Source organism: Eriocheir sinensis, chromosome 54 (genome assembly GCF_024679095.1).
Source record: "Eriocheir sinensis breed Jianghai 21 chromosome 54, ASM2467909v1, whole genome shotgun sequence".
Taxonomy (NCBI): Eukaryota; Metazoa; Arthropoda; class Malacostraca; order Decapoda; family Varunidae; genus Eriocheir; species Eriocheir sinensis.
Window position 1 is genome coordinate 9,980,761 of NC_066562.1, and position 24,253 is coordinate 10,005,013.

Sequence of the window (24,253 nt, forward strand, 5' to 3'; positions counted from 1 at the left end):
GACTGAGGGTTCCAGCACAAACATCTGCTACAGTTCTAAAGGTAACTACTATTCTATATGTATTAAGAGTACAGTAGCTGGGTATCTTAAACACCTAGTTGTATAGAAATCCTGCAGCTACTTCACCTATTTTAAGGAGTATTCTGTTCCTCATTAATGAGTGAAATCTGCCTCCATGACCACATGCATGAGCATCTTCACACTGCACCTATTTCTTTCCTCCACTCCACCTGTGGTGCTCACCTTCATGTACAGCTGGACGGTGTTCATGCCCAGGATGGGGTGCCCCACGTGGGACAGCATGTTGCCGGCGGACACCACCCGCGCGAAGGCCGGCAGCTTCATCAGCTCCTGCAGCTGCGGCCGCCACTTCTTCTCGTCGGAGAGGTCGACGTTGGTGCCGAACTTGATGGTCTTCTGCTGCTTCTTCTTCTTGGAGTCGTCGGTCTTGGGCGCCCCGGAGGCGATCCTGTCCTGCTCCTCCTTGAGGCTCTCCTGGAAGCTGGAGGCCTGGTACTGCGCGTACTTGGCGATGGTGGTGTGGGAGCGGTGGCTGGCGCAGGGCCACACCTTCTGCTCCGTGGCCTGGTCGAGGTTCTCGTCTGCCTCCTGCTTCATCTGCGTCCGAACCTCCACCGAGTGCTCGGGGTTGGCCTCCACCAGCGTCTTGGTGGAGAAGAGGCCCAGGTCCAGCTTGAGGGCGGAGGCCAGGCCGCGCACCACGGCGATGGGGTGCTGCAGGCAGAACTCCTGCAGCTGCGGGGAGAAGGCCAGCTTCTTGTTGTCCAGCAGCACCGAGGGCGTGTTGGGCAGCAGCTGCTCCTTGTTCAGGATCACCTTGGGGGGGTCGGGCGGCGCCGGGGGCAGCTGCTTGTCGGAGATCATGCTGCTGTTGCGCGCGCTGCTGCCGCGGTTCTTGCAGCCGCTGATGATGTCCTGGCTGACCATGGCGATGGAGAACACCGGCTCCACCGACGGCTCCACCTTGATGTCGCACAGCCGCACGCCACTCAGCCGCGGCGGCTTGGCCTCCGCTGACACTGGCTTGATGTCCGGCATCTCCTGCTTGATGAAGGGCAGCCCGCCGCCGCCGCCACCAGGGTGTAACGTGATGGAGGTGGAAACGGAGGAGGCGGGGGCGGAGGTGGTGGAGGGGGAGGTGGTGGTGGTGGTGGAGAAGGTGGTGTTGGGCAGGGCCACCTCCGGCCCCACGTCGCCGGCCTTGGTCAGCTCGTCGATGACGTCCTCGCCCTGGGCCAGGCGGTTGAGCAGGTCCTCCGCCAGGGACGTGGTGAACTCCCGCTGGCTGATCAGCTCCTTCAGCTCCTGCAGCTCCTGGTCGCTGACGGTGGTCTCCGGCGTGATGCCGCTCAGGTCCTTGGGCAGCGCCTCGCCCAGGCCGCCGCCGCCACCGTAACCATTGTTGTAGCCGTAGGTGGCGGAGGTGGTGGGCACGCCGCCGTTGGTGTAGGCCTGGCCAGAGGGCACATAGCCCCCCGTGGAGGAGGGCTGCGAGTATGCCTGCGGCGGCTGGTTGAAGTTGGTGGTGGGCGTCTGCGGCCGCTGGGGGATGTAGCCGCGGTTCACGCCATTGGTGGCCTGCGGGGCAAAGCCATGGTGGCCGGGGGGGCTGGGGCGCACCAGGGCCACGCTGGGGGGGTAGCCGGGGGCCTGGCTGAGGCTGGGGGACACCTGGGGGCCAGGAACGCCCGCAGGCTGCTGGGGGTGTGGCTGCTGCTGCTGCTGCTGTTGCTGCTGTAGCTGCTGCTGCTGGTGTATCTTCATCTGGTGCTGCTGCATGATGCGGTAATTCTGCTGCAGCTGTGTCAGCTGCTGCTGCTGCTGGGGCGTCAGGTTGGCTTGGTTCTGCTGCAGGTAGTGAAGCAGCTGCATCTGTTGCTGGTTAAGGTAGAAGTGCGGCCGCTGCTGGTCGGCCGCCAGGTCGGGCTTGAACCGCTTGGCATCGTTGCCGGCGGCCGGGTAGGGCGGCGGCGGTGGCCCCGCGGCCCCAGCGCCCGCGTAGGGCGAGGCGTACTTCTGGTAGCCGCTGGCCCCGGCCGCCAGGGGGCGCTGGCTGGCCGACTGGCTCTGGCCGGTCTGCTGCCGGTTGGACATGTCGGTGGTGACGGGCAGGTTCCAGGCCTCCTCGATGCTCAGCAGCTGCCGAGGCTTGTTGATTGCACTCGGCATGGGAGCATTTGCCAGCTGCTGCTGCAGGAACTTGATGCGCGGCGCGAGGTTGGGGTTGACGGGCTTGTTGCTACCCCGCGTGGCGTTCATGTAGCAGGCCAGGGCGTCGCGCGGCTGGTTGCATGTCTCGTACAGGATGCCCAGGTTGGTCCAGGCGGCAGTGTGGCCCTTGTCGTACTGCACGGCACAGATGTACGCCTGCAGGGCATCAATGGGCTGGTTCTGCTGCTGGTACAGGACCCTGTGGGAGGGGGCAGTGTTACAGGGGCCGGGGGGAGGGGGAGGGCATGCATATGACAGGTATTTGTGAGCCATATTGGAAACACGAGTAATGTTTCTTCCACAAACTTCATGCTGGCCTCCAGCTGCTGTGAGGCGCTGCACAGCCTGCTCCTCAATGTAGAGGAAGACACAAGAAGACACTTTACACCCTTAAGCCTATCCTGACAACACACATTGCCAAGACAACAATGAGTGATGGAGCCGGAGCCACACATGCGTGCACACACACACACACACACACACACACACACACACACACACACACAGGCACATACACACCAGGGAGGAGGAGAGAGTTTACAATTGTCAAGAGTGGGAGAGACTCAGCCTGTCAAACCCCACAAGGGAAAACAAGAATGGTAAACGAGGAGGAGGAGAAGAAAAAGAAAAAGAAGAGATATCCACATCCACACACCCACCCACACAGGCACACACACACCAGGATGAACACCAGGGAGGAGGAGAGAGTTTACAATCGTCAAGAGTGGGAGAGACTCAGCCTGTCACACCACACAAGTGAAAACAAGAGCAGTAAACGAGGAGGAGAAAAAGAAGAAGAGATATCTACACTCACCCCCACACACACACACCCACACACACACGCACACACACACCCCAGCCTTACCCTATGGAGCACCAGGTATCGGCGTTCCCTTCACACTTGTCGACGGAGTTCCGGTAGGCAATGAAGGCGTCGTGGACCTTCCCGAGGGCCGAGTAGCAGCGTCCGAGCAAGTATAGACTCTGGCCACTCTTGGGGTCGGCCTCGATGGACTTCTGGAGGAACTGTACAGCCGTCAACTCTCGGTGTGATTTCTCCCCGAGCGCGTCAACAGTGTGGTACATCCATCCCAGCTGGCGTTGGATGTCGGCCCGGAGGTGGTTGGGCAGCTCGGTCTCCTTGAGCAGGTTCTCGTAGGCCTCCCGCGCACACCGATGTTTGTTTTGCAGCTCATACAGGTGTGCGACGTGGAACTGGACTGCGGGGTGAGGGGAAGAGAGGGGGAGGGAGGGTGTGAATGTTATTGATGTTGTAGTTAATGGCGTATGTAATGGATGTTGTTATTGATGTAGTTAATGTATGTTATGGTTGTTATTGATGTTAATGTTAATGTTGTTATAGTGGAGTTGCCCCAAACCACACCTACCCCATTCCACTTCCTAACAGCCACACTACAAGTCATTCCCTCCCTCTCCTCCCTCCACTTCTGCTGTTGTTATGGGTGTTATTGTGGAGTTATCCCAAACCACACCCACCCTCTGAAGTGGCCACACCTAGTCACTCCCTCAAAACCAGCCACACTAATTCATTCCATCTCCCTCTCCTTCTGCCTCTGTCACATCCCTAGTCCCTCCCTACCCCAAACCACACCCATCCTTCCCTTTCCAGCAGCCACACCTAGTCACTCCCTCAAAACCAGCCACACCAATTCATTCCCTCCCTCTCTCTGCCACTGTCACATCCCAAGCCACACCCATCCTTCCCTTTCCAGCAGCCACACCTAGTCTCCCTCTCTCTTTCTGCCACATCCCTAGTCCTTCTGACCCCAAACCACCCATCCTTCCCTTTCAGCAGCCACATCATACCATTCCCTCCTTCACCTTCTGTCACTGTCACATCCCAAGCCACACCCTCCCTCTCTCTTTGCCACACCGACATACCAAAACACACATACCCTTTCCCTTCATAACAGCCACATCATACCATTCCCTCCTTCACCTTCTGCCACTGTCACATCCCAAGCCACACCCTCCCTCTCTCTCTGCCACATCCACCCATACCCTTTTGAATAGCCATATCAAATCATTCCCTTCCTCTCCTACCACAGCCACATCCCAAACCACTCATCATCCTCTGCCAAAGCCACACCTCAAGCCCTTCCCTCCCTCTCTTTCCACCACAGCCACATCCCAAACACTCACTCTCCTCTGCCACAGCCACACCTCAAGCCCTCCCCTCCATTTCTTTCCACCACAGCCACATCCCAAACACTCACCTCCTCTGCCACATCCACCACAAGCCCTTCCCTCTCTTTCTTTCTACCACAGCCACATCCCAAACACTTACCCTCCTCTGCCACAGCCACACTCCACACCATTCCCTCCCTCTCCTATCACAACCACTCTCTCCTCTGCCACATCCACCACAAGCCAACACTCCCTCTTTCCACAACAGCCACATCTCAAACACTCCCTCAAACCAGCAGTATAATATTCACAACAACACTAATGAAAACACAAGTCCCTTCACTCACTCTCGAGCTTGGAGAAGGAGGCGGGACCAGCGTCGATGAGAGCGGACTGGAAGTGTTTCAGCGAGGACTCATAGTCACTCTGGACCTTGAACATCAACCCCAGGCGCAGGTGGACTTCATTGGCCCGGCTGAACCCTGGCTCGATGTAAAGGACCTGCTGGAACGACTTGATGGCCCTGTGGAGGAGAAGGAGGAGGGGGTCGTTAGAAGTGAATAGGGTAGTTACAAAGTTGTGTATATTATAAATGAGACAATAAATTAATGGAATCTGTCTATATATATGAACATAGGGAGACTGCAAGAGGCCTAATGTCCTACACAGGGCAGCTCCAGATTCCACCCCCCCCCCCCCACACTACCATCTGACATCCCCGTCCATGTAGCTATCCAGTCTACTCTTAAAACAAGCTATCGTCCCTGCACTAACTATGTGATTGCTGAGTCTATTCCATTCCCCCACCGCCCTATTACTAAACCAATGCTTGCCTATTTCCCTCCTCAACCTATACTTTTCTAATTTAAATCCATTACTGCGTGTTCTATCCCGCTGGCTTACTTTACTTATATCGCCTTTGTTGTAACCCTTGACCCATTTGAATACTGCTATCAGATCTCCCCGCACTCTTCGCCTTTCTAGCGAATGTAAGTTTAGATGTTTCAGCCTATCTTGATATGGGAGGTTCCTCAGCCCCTGAATCATCTTGGTCATCCTCCTCTGAACTGATTCTACCAAGTTGATGTCACACACACAACATACAAGAGCTATTAGTGACATTGCACTTAACTTTAATTACCAGTATATAAAAAAAGAAAAAAAATGAAATAAAGATAACGAATAAAAATATGTAACGACTCTCTACTATCTCACCAATCTTCTCATAATTACCTCTCTCTCTCTCTCTCTCTCTCTCTCTCTCTCTCTCTCAATCACCACTTCTCTTTTCTCTCCCTCTCCCTTCTTCCCTCCTCTTCCTTTCACCGTCTCTCTCTCTCTCTCTCTCTCTCTCTCTCTCTCTCTCTCTCTCTCTCTCTCTCTCTCTCTCTCTCTCTCTCTCTCTCTCACTTACTCGTTTAAAGGGACAGGGAGGTGAGCCAAGTACCGCACAACACACTCACAAGAACACTGAATGACTGACGCACGCCACATCCTCCTCCTCCTCCTCTTCCCACGCAACGTTTTCCCGCTACGTCCAACTTCCGTTCCAGGTATAACTTTTCCCCTTAGCCTGAATCATTACCACGTGAGGAAATGCATGGTGTGTGATAGTGAAGACGTGTGTGTGAGGGGGAGGAGGAGGAGGGGAGGGGGAGAGGAGAGGGAAAGGAAGGGGAGGGGATGGGGGGTGAGAGAGAGGGTGGGGGAGAGGAAAGGAGGAGGAGGAGGAGGAGGGATTTAAAGGTCAGAAGAGGAGGAGGAGGAGGAGGAAAGAAAGGAGGGAGGGAGTGAGAATGAATGAGTGTGTGTGTGTGTGTGTGTTAAGAGAACCAAGCATGTGAAGGGAAATGCTGACGTCCACACACACACACACACACACACACGCACGGGAATACCACAGCTTTCTACTTTTCAACATCGGAAGTGTTCAAGATTGACCTCCTCCCCTTCTCCCCCTTCCTCCCTTTATCTTTCACCCCTTTTCCCCCTCCCCTTCCCTCCCATACATGTCCTTCTCTTATGACCCTTTCCCTTCTTCCCCTTTCTCGAATCTTCCCTTCCTTCCCTTCTTCGTTTTCTTTCCTCTCTCTTCCCTTCCCTTCCCTTCCCTTTCCTTCCACGCACAGGTAAAACAATAATCTTACCTTTATCCTCCCCTTCTCCCTTCCTCTCCTCCCTTTCCCTTCTTTCCCTCCCTTTCTCGTTTCTTCTCTTCCTCCCTTTCTCCATTTTCTTTCCCTTTACTTTCCTTCCCTTCAACGCACAGGTAAAACAATAACCTTACCTCTATCCTCCCCTTCTCCCTTCCCTTCCCATCTTCTCCCTTCCCTATCACATACTATTATATCTCCCCTCCTCTCCCCACCCACGTTACCTTTTCTCTCCTCCCTTCTCTTCCCAACCACACACACAACCTCCCTCCCTTCCTCCCCCCTTCACACGCGACCTCTACTCCCCCCCCCCTTCCCTCCACCCCACTCACAAGCACGGACAATCCCCCCTCTCTCCCCCCCACCCCCCTTTAGTCAACAGGTGGGATGCATTACGAGTTGGGATATCCTGTCCAGGTGGGAAAACTCTCTCTCTCTCTCTCTCTCTCTCTCTCTCTCTCTCTCTCTCTCTCTCTCTCTCTCTCTCTCTCTCTCTAAGTGGCTTACTATAGATATATAAGTATACGCAGTAGAAAATATAGGAATAAACGTAGTAGTAGTAGTAGTAGTAACAGATAAAGTAGCAATAATAATAATAATAATAATAATAATAATAAAAAACAACCCAGCCGGACAGCGTAACCCAGGACAGCATCGTTATATAATATTTAATCTTCTTTTTGTGGGATCCAAGACGACTCCTATAAGTACAGTGATCTTGAGTTGTGGCTATTAATGATACACTGAGAGGAGGAGGAGGAGGAGGAGGAGGGAGAGGGGTATAAGTTAGGCAAGGACAGGATGGGAGAGAGGGAAGAGGAGAAAGAAGGGAGGTAAGAAGGAAAGAAGGGATTAACGTGAAGGGAAGAAGGGGATGAAGAAGGGATGAGGGAAGATGATAGGGGAGGGAGAGACGTCACTTCCAGCTTTTTTTATGTGGGTTGAAGGGAAGGGAAGAAGGGGGGAAGGGGAGGATGGAAGAATATAGCGAAGGGAAGGAATGGAAGAAGGGAGGAAGGAAAGGAGGGAATGAAGGAAGGCAAGGAGAAGAAAAGGAGTGATATAGGAAGGGAAGGAGAAAGGAAGAATGAAAAGGGAGGAAGGATTGAAGGAAGGAAAAAGGAGGTTGAAGGAAAAAGATACTGAAGGAAGGGAAAGAAGAGGAGAATGAAGGAAGGCAAGGAAAAGAAAAGGAGGGAATGAAGGAAGGGAAGGAGAAAGGGAGAAAGAAAGGAGGATAGATTGAAGGAAGGGAAGAAGAGGAGATATGAAGGAAGGGAAGAATATATTGAAGAAGGGAAGGAGAAAGGGAGAATAAAAGGAGTAAAGATTAAAGGAAGGGAAGGAGAAAAAGGAGATTGAAGGAAAGAAAAAGGAGATTGAAGGAAAGAAAGAAGAGATTGAAGGAAGGGAAGAGGAGGAGATATGAAGGAAGGAAAAGGAGGAGGAGGAGGAGGAGGAGGAGGAGGGTTGATAAATGAATGAAGGAAAGGAGAAAAGGAAACTGAGGGAAAGGAAGATATTGAAAAAAAAAAAAAAAAAAAAAAAAAAAAGCAGGAGACCAGACGGATAATACAGGGCTGTCTAATATAACCTTTTTTTCCCCCCTTTGTTTTTGCAGAGAACACACACACACACACACACACACACACACACACACACACACACACACAGTTTGCCCTCAATGTACCCAGCGCCCCTTCCCCCCCCCCCTTCCCCACCCACACACCCCTTCAAACCCACCCATTAACCAGTTCCCCTACCACCCTTCCACCCACCCACCCCATCCACTCACCCACACCTCTACTCGCCTGCCTGCTGTCTCTCTCTCTCCCTCTCCCTCTCTTTAGGTGTGATGGTGATGGTGGTGGTGAGGTGGTGTTGACAGTGTTGGTATAAGCATTCACCACCACCACCACCATCATCACCACCACCACCATCATCACCACCACCACTATCATCAAAACAATAACAACAACAACAAGGGCAAGGTTCTTTTAAGAGGTCATTGGTATGCAACCCTCGAAGTTAAAGTCCTGAAACTCCCTAAACGTCTCCTCCCTTAAATGCCTTCTCTCCCTCCCTCTCCCTGTCTGTCTCCACTCCCACCTACTCCTCCCTTCCTTCTTGTTCCTTTATCTCCCTTTTTCAAGCTTCACCTATTCCCTTCTTCACTCCCACCCTCCCTCTCCCTTTTTCTATCACCCTGTCTGTCTCCACTCCCACCTACTCCTGTCTACTCCTTCTCCCTTCCTTCTTGTTCCTTTCTCTCCCTTTTTCAAGCTACACCTATTCCCTCTTCACTCCCACCTCAATTTATCTCCCTTTTTCCACTCTCACCCTCTCCCTTCACCCTTCTCCACTCCCCTCTCTATCCCTCCTATTCTCCCTTCCTCCACTCCTATCCACTCCCTTAGCCTCCTTCTCCACCTTCATCTACTCCCTGCCCTTCCCATCCTCTCCCTTTCTCCACCACGTCTCCCTGCCCACACACTCCCTCTCTGTCTTCTCCCTTTACTCCCTCCCTCACCCGCTCCCCCACCCTCAGACAAGTCAACAAACTCACCCCGCCCTTCTCCCTACCACCAGAGAGAGAGAGAGAGAGAGAGAGAGAATCTTAGCAACCCCACAACGACGCCCAGTTAGGAAGATGCAAGATTCGAGCATAGCGTTACCAGGTTATAGTAAGCATGAAGATATATATTAAAGGGAAAGGAAGAAGGGAAGAGGAAGGGAAGTAAGGAGGAATATAAAGAAGGGAAGGAGGTGGGAGGAAAGGAGGAAATGGGAGGAAGGAAATAATATATGGATGAAGGGAGGAAAGGAAAAATATATTAAAGAAGGGAAGGGAAGAGGAAGGGAAGCATTCAGTAATATAACGAAGAGAAAGAGGGGGAATGAAGGATGTGAAATAAAGAAGGGAAGATATAAAATACTAAAGAAAGGAAAAAAAGAAAAATATTAAAGAAAGGGAAAGTATGAAGGAAAAGTGCAAAAAAATAAAACCATCAAGCATAACTAGCTTTTAACAATAACTATAAATAACTATCTTTCTCTCAGTGGAGGTGATAGTTTTTAAGGCTCAGAAATCATCAAATACAATACGCCTTACGCAATTCAGTACCGCCCATGTCATATTTAAACCCCCGTGGATGGATGCTGAACTCACTCGCGCGTAACACACACACACACACACACACAGAGCACTATAGTATCAACAAGATCTAGGCAGGAGGAGGAGGAGGAGGAGGGACGAGGAAAAGGAGGAGGAGGAGGAGTGGAGCGCCAGGCGAACTCCACAAGGCCGAGCGAGTTCCCAGTCCGGTCTAACTGCACTTCCCCTCCACAAAGTCACGCATTTTTGCCATTTGCGTGGAAACAGGACATATTTTAACCTTCCCGATGGTGTGGGTTTCAAGAACGGGTAGTTAGGGAGGTCCCATGAGGCGCTGGAGGCTACAGGTGGCCGGGAAATGGTAATAAAACGATAAAATATGGAGGTTTGTGGTATCTGTGTAGACGCCATGCCGCCCCTCTCGGCTATTGTTCCTCTTCCTCGCTCACTCACCCCGCTCCTCTCTCCCTCTCTCTCTCTCTCTCCCTTCTCCGTTATATATATTAGTAAGCATACATGATAGAGGTTCTTCATTCATGTAGCCTTTGTGATGTGGGAGGAATTGAAAGGGTTGTGGAGGGGTTGTCTGCTGGTGTCTGGGTAGCATGAGGGGGTCGGTTCTTGCTCTCTTAATTCTTTTTTTTTTTTTCATTCACTTTCCCTCGTGTTGAAGATGAGAAGCGTGGATTTTCTCTTTCATTTCCTCTTCTTTCTTTAATTTCTTCATATTTTTTGGTCTATCTCGTTCTTGATTCTTTCTTATCTTTCTTTAACTCACTTTCTCTCGTGCTGAAGATTAGTGTGGATTTTCTTTCATTTGCTTTTCTTTCTTAATTTCTTCATATTTTTTGGTCTATCTCGTTCTTGATTCTTTCTTTTCTTTCTTTATCTCACTTTCTCTCGTGCTGAAGATTAGTGTGGATTTTCTCTTTCATTTGCTCTACTTTCATAATTTCCTCACATATTTCCTTTTCTCTTTAATATCTTTCCCTTTTCTTCATCATTTTCTCTAAAGCTCATTTTTTGTTGTATTCGTTTCTCATTTTCTCTCACTTTTTCACACATTTCTTGATCTTTATCTTTATTTCTCTTTTCTTTTCAACTTTTTTCTTTCCCTCATTTCTTGTTCTCTTCGTCTCTCATTTTCTCTCACTTTTTCACATATTTCTTGATCTTTAACTTTATTTCTCTTCTTTTTAACTGTTTTTCTTTAATTTCTTGTTCCCATTTCTCATTTTCTCTCACTTTCATTCATTTCTTGCTCTATTTGATTCTCTATTTCTCTTTTCTTTCTCATTTTCTCTCCTGGTGTTATTTCTTATCCTCATTTTCTCTCACTTTTTTCACACATTTCTTGCTCTCTTTAATCTTTACTTCTCTTTTCTTTCTCATTTTCTCTCATGCTGTGTTTTTCTTGTCCTCATTTCTCATTTTCTCTCACGGTCATCCATTTTCTCTCCCTCTTTGATTCTCTATTTCTCTTTTTCTATCTCATTTTCTCTCCTGTTGTGATTTCTTCCTCTCTTCGTTTCTCATTTTCTCTCACTTTCATTCATTTCTTGCTCTATTTGATTCTCTATTTCTCTATTCTTTCTCATTTTCTCTCCTGTTGTGATTTTTTCCTCTCTTCGTTTCTCATGTCACTTTCTTTTCTTTATCTTCTTTTTTCTTTCACTTTCTCTCGTGCTGAAGATGCCATGTCACGTTCCTGTGGTTTCATGTTCATTTTCTTTCACATTTTCACTCATTTTCTTATATTTCCGGGTCTTTGTTTTTCATTTTAACTCGATTTTTCACTTTCATTCAGTTCTCTATTTCTTTATTTTTTTCTTCACTTTCACAAACTCGAAGATTATGATGATGGTCGATTTTTCTCTCCTCATCTTTCTCCTTTCCTGTTTTTCTTCCCTGTCTCCCATACAGCTACAATAACTACGATATAAATACGATACAGATATAAATAGAACAGTAACAAGTGCCGTACGATAACTTTTCCAAGAGCGTACGAGACTTTTAAATCACTATGGCTTCCTTCTCTTCTACTTAACAAAGCCATAACAGACAAACTTGAAAGGAACGAAGATGGAAAAAATATATAAAGAAGAAATAAAAAGGAATGGAAAGGGAGAGGGAAGGGAAAGAGAAGAGAAAATGGAAGAGAGGGAATGAGAAGAGAAATGAAAATGAGAGAAAGGGAGAGAAGAGGAAATGAAAGGATGAGAAAGGGAGAAAAGAGGAAGAAAAAGAGGAATTGAAAGAAAGGAAGGGAAAGAGAAACAAGAGAGCAAGGGAAAGAGGGGAAAAAGAAAGGAGGGAAATAAGAAAAATAGAGGAGGGGAAAGAGTAGAGGAAATGAAGGAGAGGAAGAAAAAGAGGAAGTAAAAGAGAAGAGAAAATAGAAAAAGAAGGAAAAGAGTAAAGAGAAAGGAAATGAGACAAAGGAAAACAAAAAACAGGAAGGAAAAAGACTGTAAGAGCAAAAATAGTACCAGGTAGCAAATTCATACTATAAAAAACAATACGCGTGCCGTACGATAACCTTTCCCACCAGAGCTCACGAGACAAACCTACATTACTGAGGCTTCTTTAATATCTTCCACTAACTCACTATGACATGAAAACAAATTAAACAATCACAATACCACCACAAAATTCAACCACATGAGCGAGTGCAGTACGATAACATTTCCCAGAGACGGTACAACACTCTCATGCACCGCGTACGACACTCACAATAACAAATATGGACTCTCGTTTTGTGTACTCCTAATACGATACTTTTATAAGGCTTTTGACCCCCCTAGAAATGAGCTCCATAAGGGTTATATTGAGGAAAAGTAGATGGGGATATTGTTTCCTTTTCTCTTTTCCTTTCTCTAAACTTTTTGGTGTCTTTACCTTCCTCTTTTAATTTTCTTTTCTTCCTTTATTTCCCCTCTCCACTTTCTATTTTTATTTCTTCCTTATTTTCCCTTTCCTTAAACTTTTTGCTGTCCTTCCCTTCCTCTTTCACTTCTCTATCATTTCCCTTCCTCTCTCTCTCTCTCTCTCTCTCTCTCTCTCTCTCTCTCTCTCTCTCTCTCTCTCTCTCAGCAAACCAGGTGATAGAAGAGACTGGTACAGTATATCCTCCAACGGTCATCTTCAAACCGCAATCCTTCAATACACTTCCCTGTCACTCTGCAATCCTTCAATACACTTCCCTGTCACTGCAATCCTTCAATACACTTCCCTGTCACTCTGCAATCCTTCAATACACTTCCCTGTCACTCTGTAATCCTTCAATACACTTCCCTGTCACTGCAATCCTTCAATACACTTCCCTGTCACTCTGTAATCCTTCAATACACTTCCCTGTCACTCTCCAATCCTTCAATACACTTCCCTGTCACTCTGCAATCCTTCAATAAACTTCCCTGTCACTGCAATCCTTCAATACACTTCCCTGTCACTCTGCAATCCTTCAATACACTTCCCTGTCACTCTCCAATCCTTCAATACACTTCCCTGTCACTCTGCAAAAATTCAATACCTTTTCCTGTCTTTTTAACTATACAAGAAAATTACCCGAGCAAACCACGAGATGAAATAGAGAAGGGTACAGTATATCCTCACAGGGGGCGCTGCCATCTTCAAAAAGCGGTCTTCTCTTTAACCATAGAAGAAAAACACCCAAGCAAACCACGCGATAAAAGGGAGAGGGGTACAATATACCCTCCCGGAGCGCGCGACACTTCCAGCCTTCAAGCATTCATTTTTAACCAGTCTCATATTGACAACTTGTTCCTCCGCGGGCAGCATAGCGCGTCAACAGCCAGTGCTTACTCTCTCAGCCCTTGTCCTGTGCGTAACCCTTCCCAGCGGGCGGTGCAGAGAGGGAGGGATGGAAGAAGGGAGGAAGAGGAGAGAGGGAGGGAAGAAAGGGATGGGGTATGGAGGGAGGGTGAGGCTGGATGGCTTGGGTTCTCTCTCTCTAACCCCGGTATATGGTCCTGCCTCTTCCCTTTTTCCTCCCTCCCCTTTCCCTTCCCTTGAATTATCCTCGCTCAGTTCGCGTCCCCTCCACAACCACCATAACCACCACCACCACCACCACCACCACCACCATCACCACTACAACCATCACCACAACTACTGCCAATCAATCAGTTACTGCGTACACACACACACACACACACACACACACAGGATGAATGGGACTGAAAAGACATATATTTTACCTCGCATTTTCTAAGCATTCACTTGACTAAATAATAATAATAATAATAATAATAATAATAATAATAATAATAATAATAATAATAATACGACTACTACTACTACTAATCATCATCATCATCATCATCATCAATTCACAATCACACCCACTTGCTTTCTTACGTGTGTGTGTGTGTGTGTGTGTGTGTGTGTGTGTGTGTATGTGTGTGTGTGTATGTGTGTGTGTGTGTGTGTGTGTGTGTGTGTGTGAGGACAAGCAGACAGTAATTAATGTATGTCACTATAACCTGTATTGATTCTCTCTCTCTCTCTCTCTCTCTCTCTCTCTCTCTCTCTCTCTCTCTCTCTCTCTCTCACTGCAAGACTATATCATGGCGTAATTAGAGAGGGGAACAGAGAGAGAGAGAGAGAGAGAGAGAGAGAGGGGAAATTAAACAGAGACGGAAGTGTGGGGAAAGAGATGGGAGGAAATGAGAGAGAGAGAGAGAGAGAGAGAGAGAGAGAGAGAGAGAGAGAGAGAGATTCCCATATGACCTAAAGTTGAGGGAGGGAGCGAGAGAGAGCAATAAACAGGGACGGGGGGAGCACACACACACACACACACACACACACACACACACACACACACACCAAAAAAGCCACAAATTGTTTCCAGGTGGAGGGAAGGGGAAAGAAGGGGAAGGGAAGGGAAGGGAAGGGAAGGGGAAGGAAAGGGGAAGGAAGGGGGGAGGGGGAGGGGAGGGGAAGGGGGAGGTTAGATTGTTCATGGTTATACACACAAACCTCAAATCCTGTTAGTTCGTGTGTGTGTGTGTGTGTGTGTGTGTGTGTGTGTGTGTGTGTGTGTGTGTGTGCTCTCTCTCTCTCGTTTATTTGCTATTGTTATGCATGTCTGAGAGAGAGAGAGAGAGAGAGAGAGAGAGAAAGTATACGGGCAACAAAAGGAGAGAATTAACATTGTATTTTCATTCACGCTTATGAAGTAGGTCACCTCTCTCTCTCTCTCTCTCTCTCTCTCTCTGTCACACAGGAAAAGGTTAAAAAGAAAAATCATGTGTTATTTTACGCCTGACAAAGTCTCTCTCTCTCTCTCTCTCTCTCTCTCTCTCTCTCTCTCTCACACACACAATACTATACAATAAAAAAAAACTAAATACAGGAACATAAATAACAGGAATGGATTGAATGTGTGTGTGTGTGTGTGTGTGTGTGTGTGTGTGTGTGTGTGTGTGTGTGTGTGTGTGTGTGTGTGTGTGTGCGTGCGGGCAGGTGACCACAATCAGCTTTTCCACCTGGCTTGAGAACGATCTCCCTACCTGTCCATCTTTTAGGTTAGCCCCCACCCCCCCTTCCCCCATCACACCTGTACCCCTACCACTCTCTCTCTCTCTCTCTCTCTCTCTCTCTCTCTCTCTCTCCCCCTTCCCATTTCTCCCTTTCCTCCCCTTCACTCACCTGCCTCTCTCTCCCTTCCCCTTCCTCATTCTCCCTCCCTTTCCTCCCCTTCACCAACCTGCCTCTCTCCCCCTTCCCTTTTCCAGCCCCCTTTCCCCTTCCTTGTTCTCCCTTCATTTCCTCCCCTTCACCACCTGACTCTCCATTCCTCCTCCCCTTCATTCCTCTCTACGCAATATCCCTTTCTCTTCCCCTTCGTCATCCTCCCCCTTCCCCCTTTCTCTCCCTTTATCCATCTGTCCCCTTCCTTCACTCCCTTTCCTATTCTCTCCCTTCCTTCACCCCTTCATATATTTTTCCTCCATTCCCTCCGTTTCCTCCCTCCCACTTCCCTCTTCCTCCCCCTCCAATTTACCTTAACCTACCTCACCTGCCTTTCTCTCTCCCTCCCTCCCTCCCTTACCTTCCCTCCCTCTCACAAAGCGGTGTACTCAATCCTTACCTTGCCTTTCCCTTCCTCCCTTACCTTACCTTTCTTTCCCTCCCTTCTTACCTACCTACCTAAATACATACCTTTTTCTCCCTTTATTTCCTTCTTCCGTTCGTTCGTTCCCTAACACACACACACACACACACACACACACACACATGCACACCTGGTTGACCACATTTCACCTGTCGAACGGTTACCTGCGCGTGCTCTCTCTCTCTCTCTCTCTCTCTCTCTCTCTCTCTCTCTCTCTCTCTCTCTCTCTCTCTCTCTCTCTCAGGAAGTAGTGACACAGGGGCGTTCTTTCCTACCTCAGAAATAGCGGTTAAAGGGAGGAGGAGGAGGAGGAGGAGGAGGAGGAGGAGGAGGAGGAGGTGTCGTCATGTCATCAACCTCAGTACAAAGATCTTCCTCCTCCTCCTCCTCCTCCTCTTTCTCTCCTCCCTTCCTCCCCATTCCCAATTCTTACATAATCCTCTTCCTCCTCCCTTCCTCCACATTCCCCATACATCTTCCTCCTCTTCCACCTCCACCTCCTCATCCCCCACACCATTCCATCCTCCCTTCCTCTCCTCGCTATTCCCCACCCACTCCTCCTCCTCCTCCTCTGTACCCTACGACCTCTGGCGGCGGTGGAGAAGGCATCGACTGAGGCCTCCACTACCCTCCCTTTAAGTCGGGCTAAGGAGGAGGAAGAGGAGGAGGAAGAGGAGGAGGAGGAGGAGGAGGAGGAGGAGGAGGAGGAGGTATACTGGTAGGGAAGTAACATGGAGGTAAGCAATGATGGGAGGTAAGATGGAGAGAGGAGGGAGAGAAAATGGAGGAGAGAAGAGAGAGGAGATAAAAAAATTGAGAAGGAAATAGAAGTAGAGAGAGAGAGAGAGAGAAAGGACGTTACGAGAGGTTATGGAGGTAGAGATGAAGGGAGAGAAAATGGAGGGAAGAAGGGAAAGGAGGGAGGGAGGAGAGATGACGTGGGAGGGAAGGGAGGAGGCAGGGGAGCAGGGAGGCTGGAAGAGGTAGAAGGGAGGGAGAGAGAGGGGAGGGAGGGAGAGGAAGGGAGAGTAGGGAGATGTAGCCGTTCAGCCACCCAGCCTCCCTTCCTCTCATCTCCCTTTCTTTCTCCTCCCTACCTCATCTCCCCTATTCTCCTCCTCCTCCTCCTCTTCTTCCTCCTCTTACGCCGCCAACGCCACTGAACAAAACAACACACACACACACACACACATTTTCTAGTCCCACTCAACTTCCTAATTCCTATTGATTCGGCGTCCCCGTCCTAGTGTGTGAGTGCGTATGTATGTATGTGCGTATGTGTGTGTGTGTATGTGCGTGTGTGTATGTAACTTACTAACCTACTGCCCACGTGTGTATTACCTGCAATTACTACTACTACTACTACTACTACTACTACTACTACTACTACTACCACTACTATTACTACTACTACTACTACTACTATGCATCTTATTATAACTATTTTCTGTTTTAACTTTTCATTTTTTTCCTTATTTCTTTCTCTTCCTTTCTCCGCGTCTATTAACATTTTTTTTTTATAGTTTCAGGAGGTAAAAAAAATAAAGTAGATATATACGAGAAACTAATAATGATGGGGAGAATAGGCAACAGAGATGGGGAGGAAAATAGGGAGGAAGAAAAATAGTTGGGGAGGACGAGGGTAGAATATTGATAGGGGAGACAATTACTATGGGGGGAGAATGGGGAAGTGAGGGAAGAATGGGGAGGAAGTAGGAAAAAGTAGAGGGTTAAATAATGGGGAGAATAGAGGATAATGATGGGGAAGAGAATGGGGAGGAATGGGGAAGAATAGGGAGGAGAATGGGGAGAAGTAATGGGGAAGAGAATGGGGAGGCGGTCAGTTATTGTCCATCCCCATACCTCTTCTTTGTCAGTCCCAGGTCAATGCTCCTCTTCCCCTCCCCTCCCCACCTCCTCCCCATCCTCTTCCTCCGGTAAATGAACCCGTGTTCCTCTCCTCCCCACGTAAGGTAAGGTAAGGGTAGGTAAGGGTAGGTAAGGGTAGGTAAGGTAATGTTAGGTAAGGTAAGGAAAGGTTAGGTAAGGTAAGGTTAGGCAAGGTTAATGAAGGTAAGGTTAGGTTAGGTAAGGTAAGGTCAGGTAAGGTTAGGAAAGGGTAGATAAGGTTAGCTTAGGTTAGGTAAGGTAAGGTTAGGTTAAGTAAGGTAAGATAAGGCAAGGTAAGGTTAAGTAAGGTTGTAGTAGTAGTAGTAGTAGTAGTGGTAGTGGTAGTAGTAGTAGTAGTAGTAGTAGTATTGATAGTCAAGGTCGTGTGCGTGTGTCTGTGTGCGTGCGTGCGTGCGTGTGTACTTCTGTTACCTGCACACGTACTGTCCTAATTTACTAACCTAACTACCTGTGTGAGAGAGAGAGAGAGAGCTCATCTTAGGTCATTGACTGGCTTTTACTACTGCTTATGTAACCTCTCTCTCTCTCTCTCTCTCTCTCTCTCTCTCTCTCTCATCATTTTCCTTTAACAAATTTATCTCCTCCTTCCTCCCATTATTTTTTCTCTCCATCCCTTCAATCCTTTTTTTTTCCCTTCCTTCCCTTTCCTCCTCCTCATCTCCTCCCCTTTCCTTCCCCTCCAGGCAAGGCATTCCTCCTCCTCCTCCTCCTATCCCTAAGGCAATACTCCATCTATTTTCCTCCTCCTCTTCTTCCTCTCCCTTCTCTTCTTCCTCTCCCTTCCCTCCGCCTCCTCTTCTTCCTCCCTTCTCTCAGGCTAGACACCCTCTGTATATGCCCTTCTCCTCCTCTTCTTCTTCTTCTTCCTCCTCCTCCTCCTGGCAAGACACTCAACCTCTCTACTGCAGGCTACTCTCTCTCTCTCTCTCTCTCTCTCTCTCTCTCTTGGTAGACACAACACAGACATGCACGCAACACCCCAGGGTCTCTCTCTCTCTCTCTCTCTCTCTCTCTCTCTCTCTCTCTCTCTCTCTCTCTCTCTCTCTCTCTCTCTCTCTCTCTCTCTCTCTCTCTCAGGTGTTGAAGGTAACCTGACTCCACCTGGTTTAATTATTCACAGGTAATCTATCTTGCAAAGCGTTGGGATGGGTTACCTGGCTTACCTCTCTCTCTCTCTCTCTCTCTCTCTCTCTCTCTCTCTCTCTCTCTCAACTTTTACTTTTCCTTCCTTTCTTCTCTTCTAAGTATTTTCAAAGCAAGTTATTTATATATTCTTTTTCTTTTCTTTTTCTCTCTTTCTTTACCTCCTCCTTTTCCTCTCCTTTTTCCTTCTCATTTCTTCTTTACTTCCTCCTCCTCCTCCTCCTTTTCCATTTCCTTCTTTTACTCCTTCACTTTCTTCCTCCTTTTTCATCTTATTTCTCCTCCTCCTCCTGTATTTCCTTTCCTTCTTCTGCTCCTTCTCTTCTATTTCATCTCATTTCTTCACCTCCTCCTCCTCCATTCCTCCTTATGCAAATCTCAAAATCTCTCTTATCGGTTTTATGAAGTTTTATGAGATAACACACACACACACACACACACACACACACAAGCGTTTACCTTTCCCTTACCTTACCTACCTACCTATCTGTCTCCCATCAACTCACTCTTACCCCCCGTCCCACCACACGAGGTAACACGCTGTATCCCACGTGGTGATGGGGAGGGGAAGAGAAGGGAAGGGAGGTATGGAGTTGGGGAAGGAGTGGGGATGGGGAGAAAGGATGGGGAGAAAGGAGAGAAAGTGGGGAGAAGAAGGAAAGGGAAGGGGAGAAAGGATGGAGAGAGAAAAAGGGAGGGAACGGGAGAAAGGATGGGGAGAGAAACGTGAGGGGAGGGAAGAAAGGAGAGAAAGTGGGAAGTTTGGGGAAGGGGAGAAAGGATGGGGAGAGAAACGGGAGGGGAGGGGAGAAAGGAGAAAGTGGGGAGGAGAGGGAAAGGGAAGGGGAGGAAAGGAAAAAGGCTGGGGATTAAGAGGGGGAGAAAGAGAGGGGAAGGGGAGGAAAGAGTGGGGAGAGAAGGGAGGGGAGAAATGACACCACCACCACCACTTCCCTTCCCCTCCTCCTCCTCCTACTACTACTACCACCACCACTACTACTACTACTACTACTACTACTACTACTACTACTACTACCAGCAACAAAAACAATGAATTCTCAAGGCACAACAGAAAGGGAGGGAGGAAAAAAAAGGGATGGTGGGTGCCCCTTTCTCTCCCTTTCCTCCCTCCTTCTCTCCCTGACAATAAAAAAGGGAGGGAGGGAAAAAATAAACAATAAAAGTGGGTTTGAGGGAGGAGGAAAGGGAGGGAAAAAAGGGAGGGAAAAAAAAGGGAGGAGGAAAAAACACTCGAGGTTCTTCTTTATGTTCGACAACCCTGGGAAGAGAGAGAGAGAGAGAGATGGTGTGGACGTGTGAGATAACAGATGTGTGTGTATGTATGTATGTATGTATATGTGTGTGTGTGTGTGTGTGTGTGTATGTATGTATGTATGAATGTGTATGTGTGTGTGTGTGTGTGTGTGTGTGTGTGTGTGTGTGTGTGTGAAGGAAGGAAAGCCAGGCCAATAATACCCTCATATGCAAGTCTCTTTGTACACATACACACACACACACACACACACACACACACACACACATACAGGTGCAGCGTGAGGACATGAGATATTTATAAACGTGCTTGCGTCTGTCTGTCTGGCGAGGAGGAGGAGGAGGAGGAGGAGGAGGAGGAGGAGGAGGAAGAAGAGACAGATCGAGAATTATTGATGAAGGACAAGGAAAACAATAACAAGTGGAGGAGGAGGAGGAGGAAAGGAGGTGAAGGACAAGAGGAAAGGAGGAGAAGGAAGTGGAGTAAAGAATTGAAGGAGAAAGAGGAAGAAGAAAATAAAGAAAAACAAACAAAAACAAAGAAAATAAAACGAAAATGGGGAGAGGAAGGAGGTGAAGGAAGAGAGGAGAGGAGGAAGAATTGGATGAGGAAGAGGGAAAGAAAACAAGGAACAACACACACACACACACACACACACACACACACACACACACACACACACGCACGTCGCCATCATCGGCTATTTTATTCCCTTACTCATAACAAACAAATATTTTCTCTTTTCTTCCTTCTCTTCCTCATTCCTATCCTTCATTCCTTCAATTTATCTTTACTTTCCTTCTGTTCTTTCTGTCTCTCCTTCCCTTCCTTCCTTCCTGTCCTTCCTAAAGCAACCTTCCTATCCATTCCTTCCTTCTGTCCTTCCTAGAGTAACCTTGAACCTTCCTATTTCTTCCTGTCCCTTTCTCCTTCCTTCCTTCCGTCCTTTCTAAAGCAACCTTCCCATCTCTTCCTTCATTCCTGTCCCTTCCGTCCTTTCTAGAGCAACCTTGAACCTTCCTATCTCTTCCTTGCTAACTTGCTTCCTGTCCCTTTCTCCTTCCTTCCTATAGCAACCATCTCATCCCATCTCTTCCTGTCCCCCCCTCCGTCTATCCCAAAGCAACCTTCCTACTCTTCCTTCCTTCCTAAAGCAACCTTCCCATCCCTTCTTCCTGTCCCTTTCTCCTTCCTAAAGCAATCTCCCTTCCTTCCTGGCTCCCGTCGCGGCCTTCACCTGTTCCCCGGCGTTATATATAGCAGGGAGGCACATCACCGGCGGGGGAAGATGTGCCAAACCCTTACGAACCCAGACCAACCCTCATTTAGACAAGACTCTGCCCCTTGGAGAAACATAGAGACGTCTGGCAACCTCTCTCTCTCTCTCTCTTTCTCTCTCTGGGAAGTCACTCATCAGCTCTCCCACTTCGGTCTTTCCTCGTCCCGCCCAAAACAGTCATATTTTCCAGCCCAACCGTGTTATTTTCTAGCCCAATGATGTGATTCCCCCCCCCCCCTTCCCTCTCTCTCTCTCTCTCTCTGTCTGTAGTTCAATAGCGTGACTGCCTTGTGTGTGTGTGTTTATTGCTTGTTTGTCTGTCTGCTTGCACTGCTGACCTAGATACTGCTAGAGAGAGAGAGAGAGAGAGAGAGAGAGAGAGAGAGAGAGAGAGAGAGAGCACATTATTTCGCTCATTGCTTTCACTTTCTTCTATAAAACCACACACACACACACACACATACACACACAAGAACTTTTATAGACAGACAGATAGACAGAAAGATCGATATAAACAAACGAGAAACGGACAACTGAATAGAAAGATAGATAGACAGACAGGATAGATAAATAGACGAATAGACACAGACAGGAAGAGATCATGTGTAGTATTGACCTTAATTTACCTGTTAATGTGGACTCAACAGGTGTGTGTGTGTGTGTGTGTGTGTGTGTGTGTGTGTGTGTGTGTGTGTGTGTGCATTCCTAGCGTAACAAAAATATAATAATTAAGACAAGATTTAGGTCACAGGTGTTAACGAAGAAAAAAATAGTGAAATGTAATACACAGTTAGGGTAAAGAGGAAGAGGAGGAGGAAGAGGAGGAAGAAATACGATATACAACGAAACAAATGTTGAGGAAGACAAAGAAGAAATGCAATACAGAACGTTACAAAGGATGAAGAGGAAAAGGAGGTGGAGGATATGGGGGGGAAGGAAGAGGAGGGAGAAGAGGAGGAGGAAGCGAAAAGGGATACACAGGTCAGAGAAGACAGGGGAAGGGTGTGGTGGTGGTGTGCCCTTCCTGCCCCTCCTTGCCGCCCCCTGCCCTTCACACGTGGGTCAGCCTGCCCCCGCCCCCCACAGCCTGCACGTGCGTCCTGCAACAGGCTGCCAGGGGGGCGAGGGGAGGGGAGATCACCTGCCCACCCTGCCCCGCCCTCGCGCCCCACACTTCCCGGACGCCCCGACATCCGCTCTCCCTCACTCTCACTTCCAGATTTTCACCACCACCGCCACGGCCGCGGCCCGCCACGCGTAACACAGCTGATAAGATAGCAGGCTGGGGCGCCGCGCGGAGGAGGTGGTGGTGGTGGTAGGCAGGCTGCAGGAGGCCCAAGAAGCGACCAGTAGGCCTAGGCTTTGCCCCCCCCCCCTCCACGCCTCCTTCCCTCCTCCCTCCAGGGAAACTCAAAACGGCCGTTAGACATAGAATGGGCAGACTTCCGCGCCGCGCCGCTCACGGCCCCCGCCTCCCCAGGCCAGCCCGTCCACCCCCCACGCCTCGGGGCTGTTTCTCCGTGCTCCTGCTCGGCCTGCTGCTGCCGCCGCCGCCGGCCACGGCATGCCACAGCTGAACAAATTAACAGCAAGGCGGCCGTCTAGGTAATCTCCCTGCCAGCCGTCTCATACATAAGCAATCTTGCCATTTAAATGCCAGCGCCGAGGCATTAAACTTTGCCGAGCCACAGCCCGGCCCGCGCCTTGTTGCCGGGGCAGGCGACCTCACGCCCTGCAGCCCCGGCTATGCAGGGCCCTGGGCTGCCCTGGCGGGGCCGCGGCGGCTGAGGGCACCGTGGCCAGGCCTGCCGTGGGCTGTGTAGGGCTATGTGCCCTGCCGCTGCCCCTCACGCAGACAACGTTCCTAGGCCCTCAACGCTTTGCCAGGCCCGGCAGGAGGCCGCCCTAGCAGCAGGCAGCAAAATGCAGGGCTGTGCGGAGGACGGCGTTGCCAAGTGAGCAGGCATGGGTCGGCAGCAGCAGCACTAGTCTCGCCGGGGCGGCCCAGGCCCAGGCCGGGCGTCTCGCGGCCCGTCACGTACGCCACCGTGCCGAGGCTGGACGCCGCGCCGCCCCGCACACTGTCAACACCACACACCGACACTTACCGGCCAGGGGAAGATGCGAAGGCCCGAGGGGCGGTGGAGGAGGCGGCTAGGTGTCTGGTGCTGCGGTGATGAGGTGGTGGTGGTGTAGCTGGCTTGGGGGATGATAGGCTTGGTGATGGCAGTGGTGATGGCAGTGGTGGTGACGTCCCTGAACACTGGCAGTGGTGGTGGTGGGGGTGGGTCGTCCACTAATACTACACCGAAGGCTTGAGCACAACGTCAGGAGATCATTGGAGGCGGCAGTGATGGCTTGGGGAAGTTCGACTAAGTTCTTCCTCAGTCCACGACACAAACGAACACAAACACACACACGGGGAGGAGGGTTCGGGTCCACACTCACACAAACACTCACACATACACACACACGCACACAAATCCACAAAAAAAGCAGCTCGGGAGGGTGTAGCACAGAGTTTACGGTCTTTGTCCTGTAACGGGGCAGGCCAGCCAGCCAGCCAGGCAGACAGACAGACGGACAGACCTCAACCCCCTGTAGTTCGGTCACTCAACTTCTCTCCTTCTCCCTCTCCGCGTCCCTCCTGCAGCTTCCCGGCGCCGCACTTTCCGGAGACACACGAGGGCGGGTTAAGCACTAGACTGGCCGTGGTGTTAAGAGTCCACATGTGCAGTAAGGGTCCTTGTCCCGTCCTCGCGGTCCGCACACACCCGAACCTCCTCCTCTCACCCTCTCTTCGACCACACTGAGCGAGTAGCGAGTTCGTCCAAGCTTTGCACCGCCACCATCACCGCCA

General features: G+C 49.4%; 1 protein-coding gene across 5 annotated transcripts in view; it reads right to left on the reverse strand.

Moving 5' to 3' along the window:
* Positions 1–24,253, reverse strand: part of LOC126983752 (lysine-specific demethylase 6A-like) — a 121,289-nt gene that overhangs the window by 12,187 nt on the left and 84,849 nt on the right. For 3 of the 5 annotated variants that reach the window (XM_050836829.1, XM_050836828.1, XM_050836827.1), the window contains 3 exons: positions 4,728–4,903; positions 3,098–3,452; positions 244–2,431 (listed from right to left, as the gene is read on the reverse strand). In XM_050836829.1, the coding sequence (XP_050692786.1) occupies positions 244–2,431; positions 3,098–3,452; positions 4,728–4,903 (2,719 nt within the window). Of the gene's footprint in view, positions 1–243; positions 2,432–3,097; positions 3,453–4,727; positions 4,904–5,794; positions 5,890–23,501 lie in introns of those variants that run through there. The other 2 variants (XM_050836831.1, XM_050836830.1) reach the window with 2 other exon arrangements.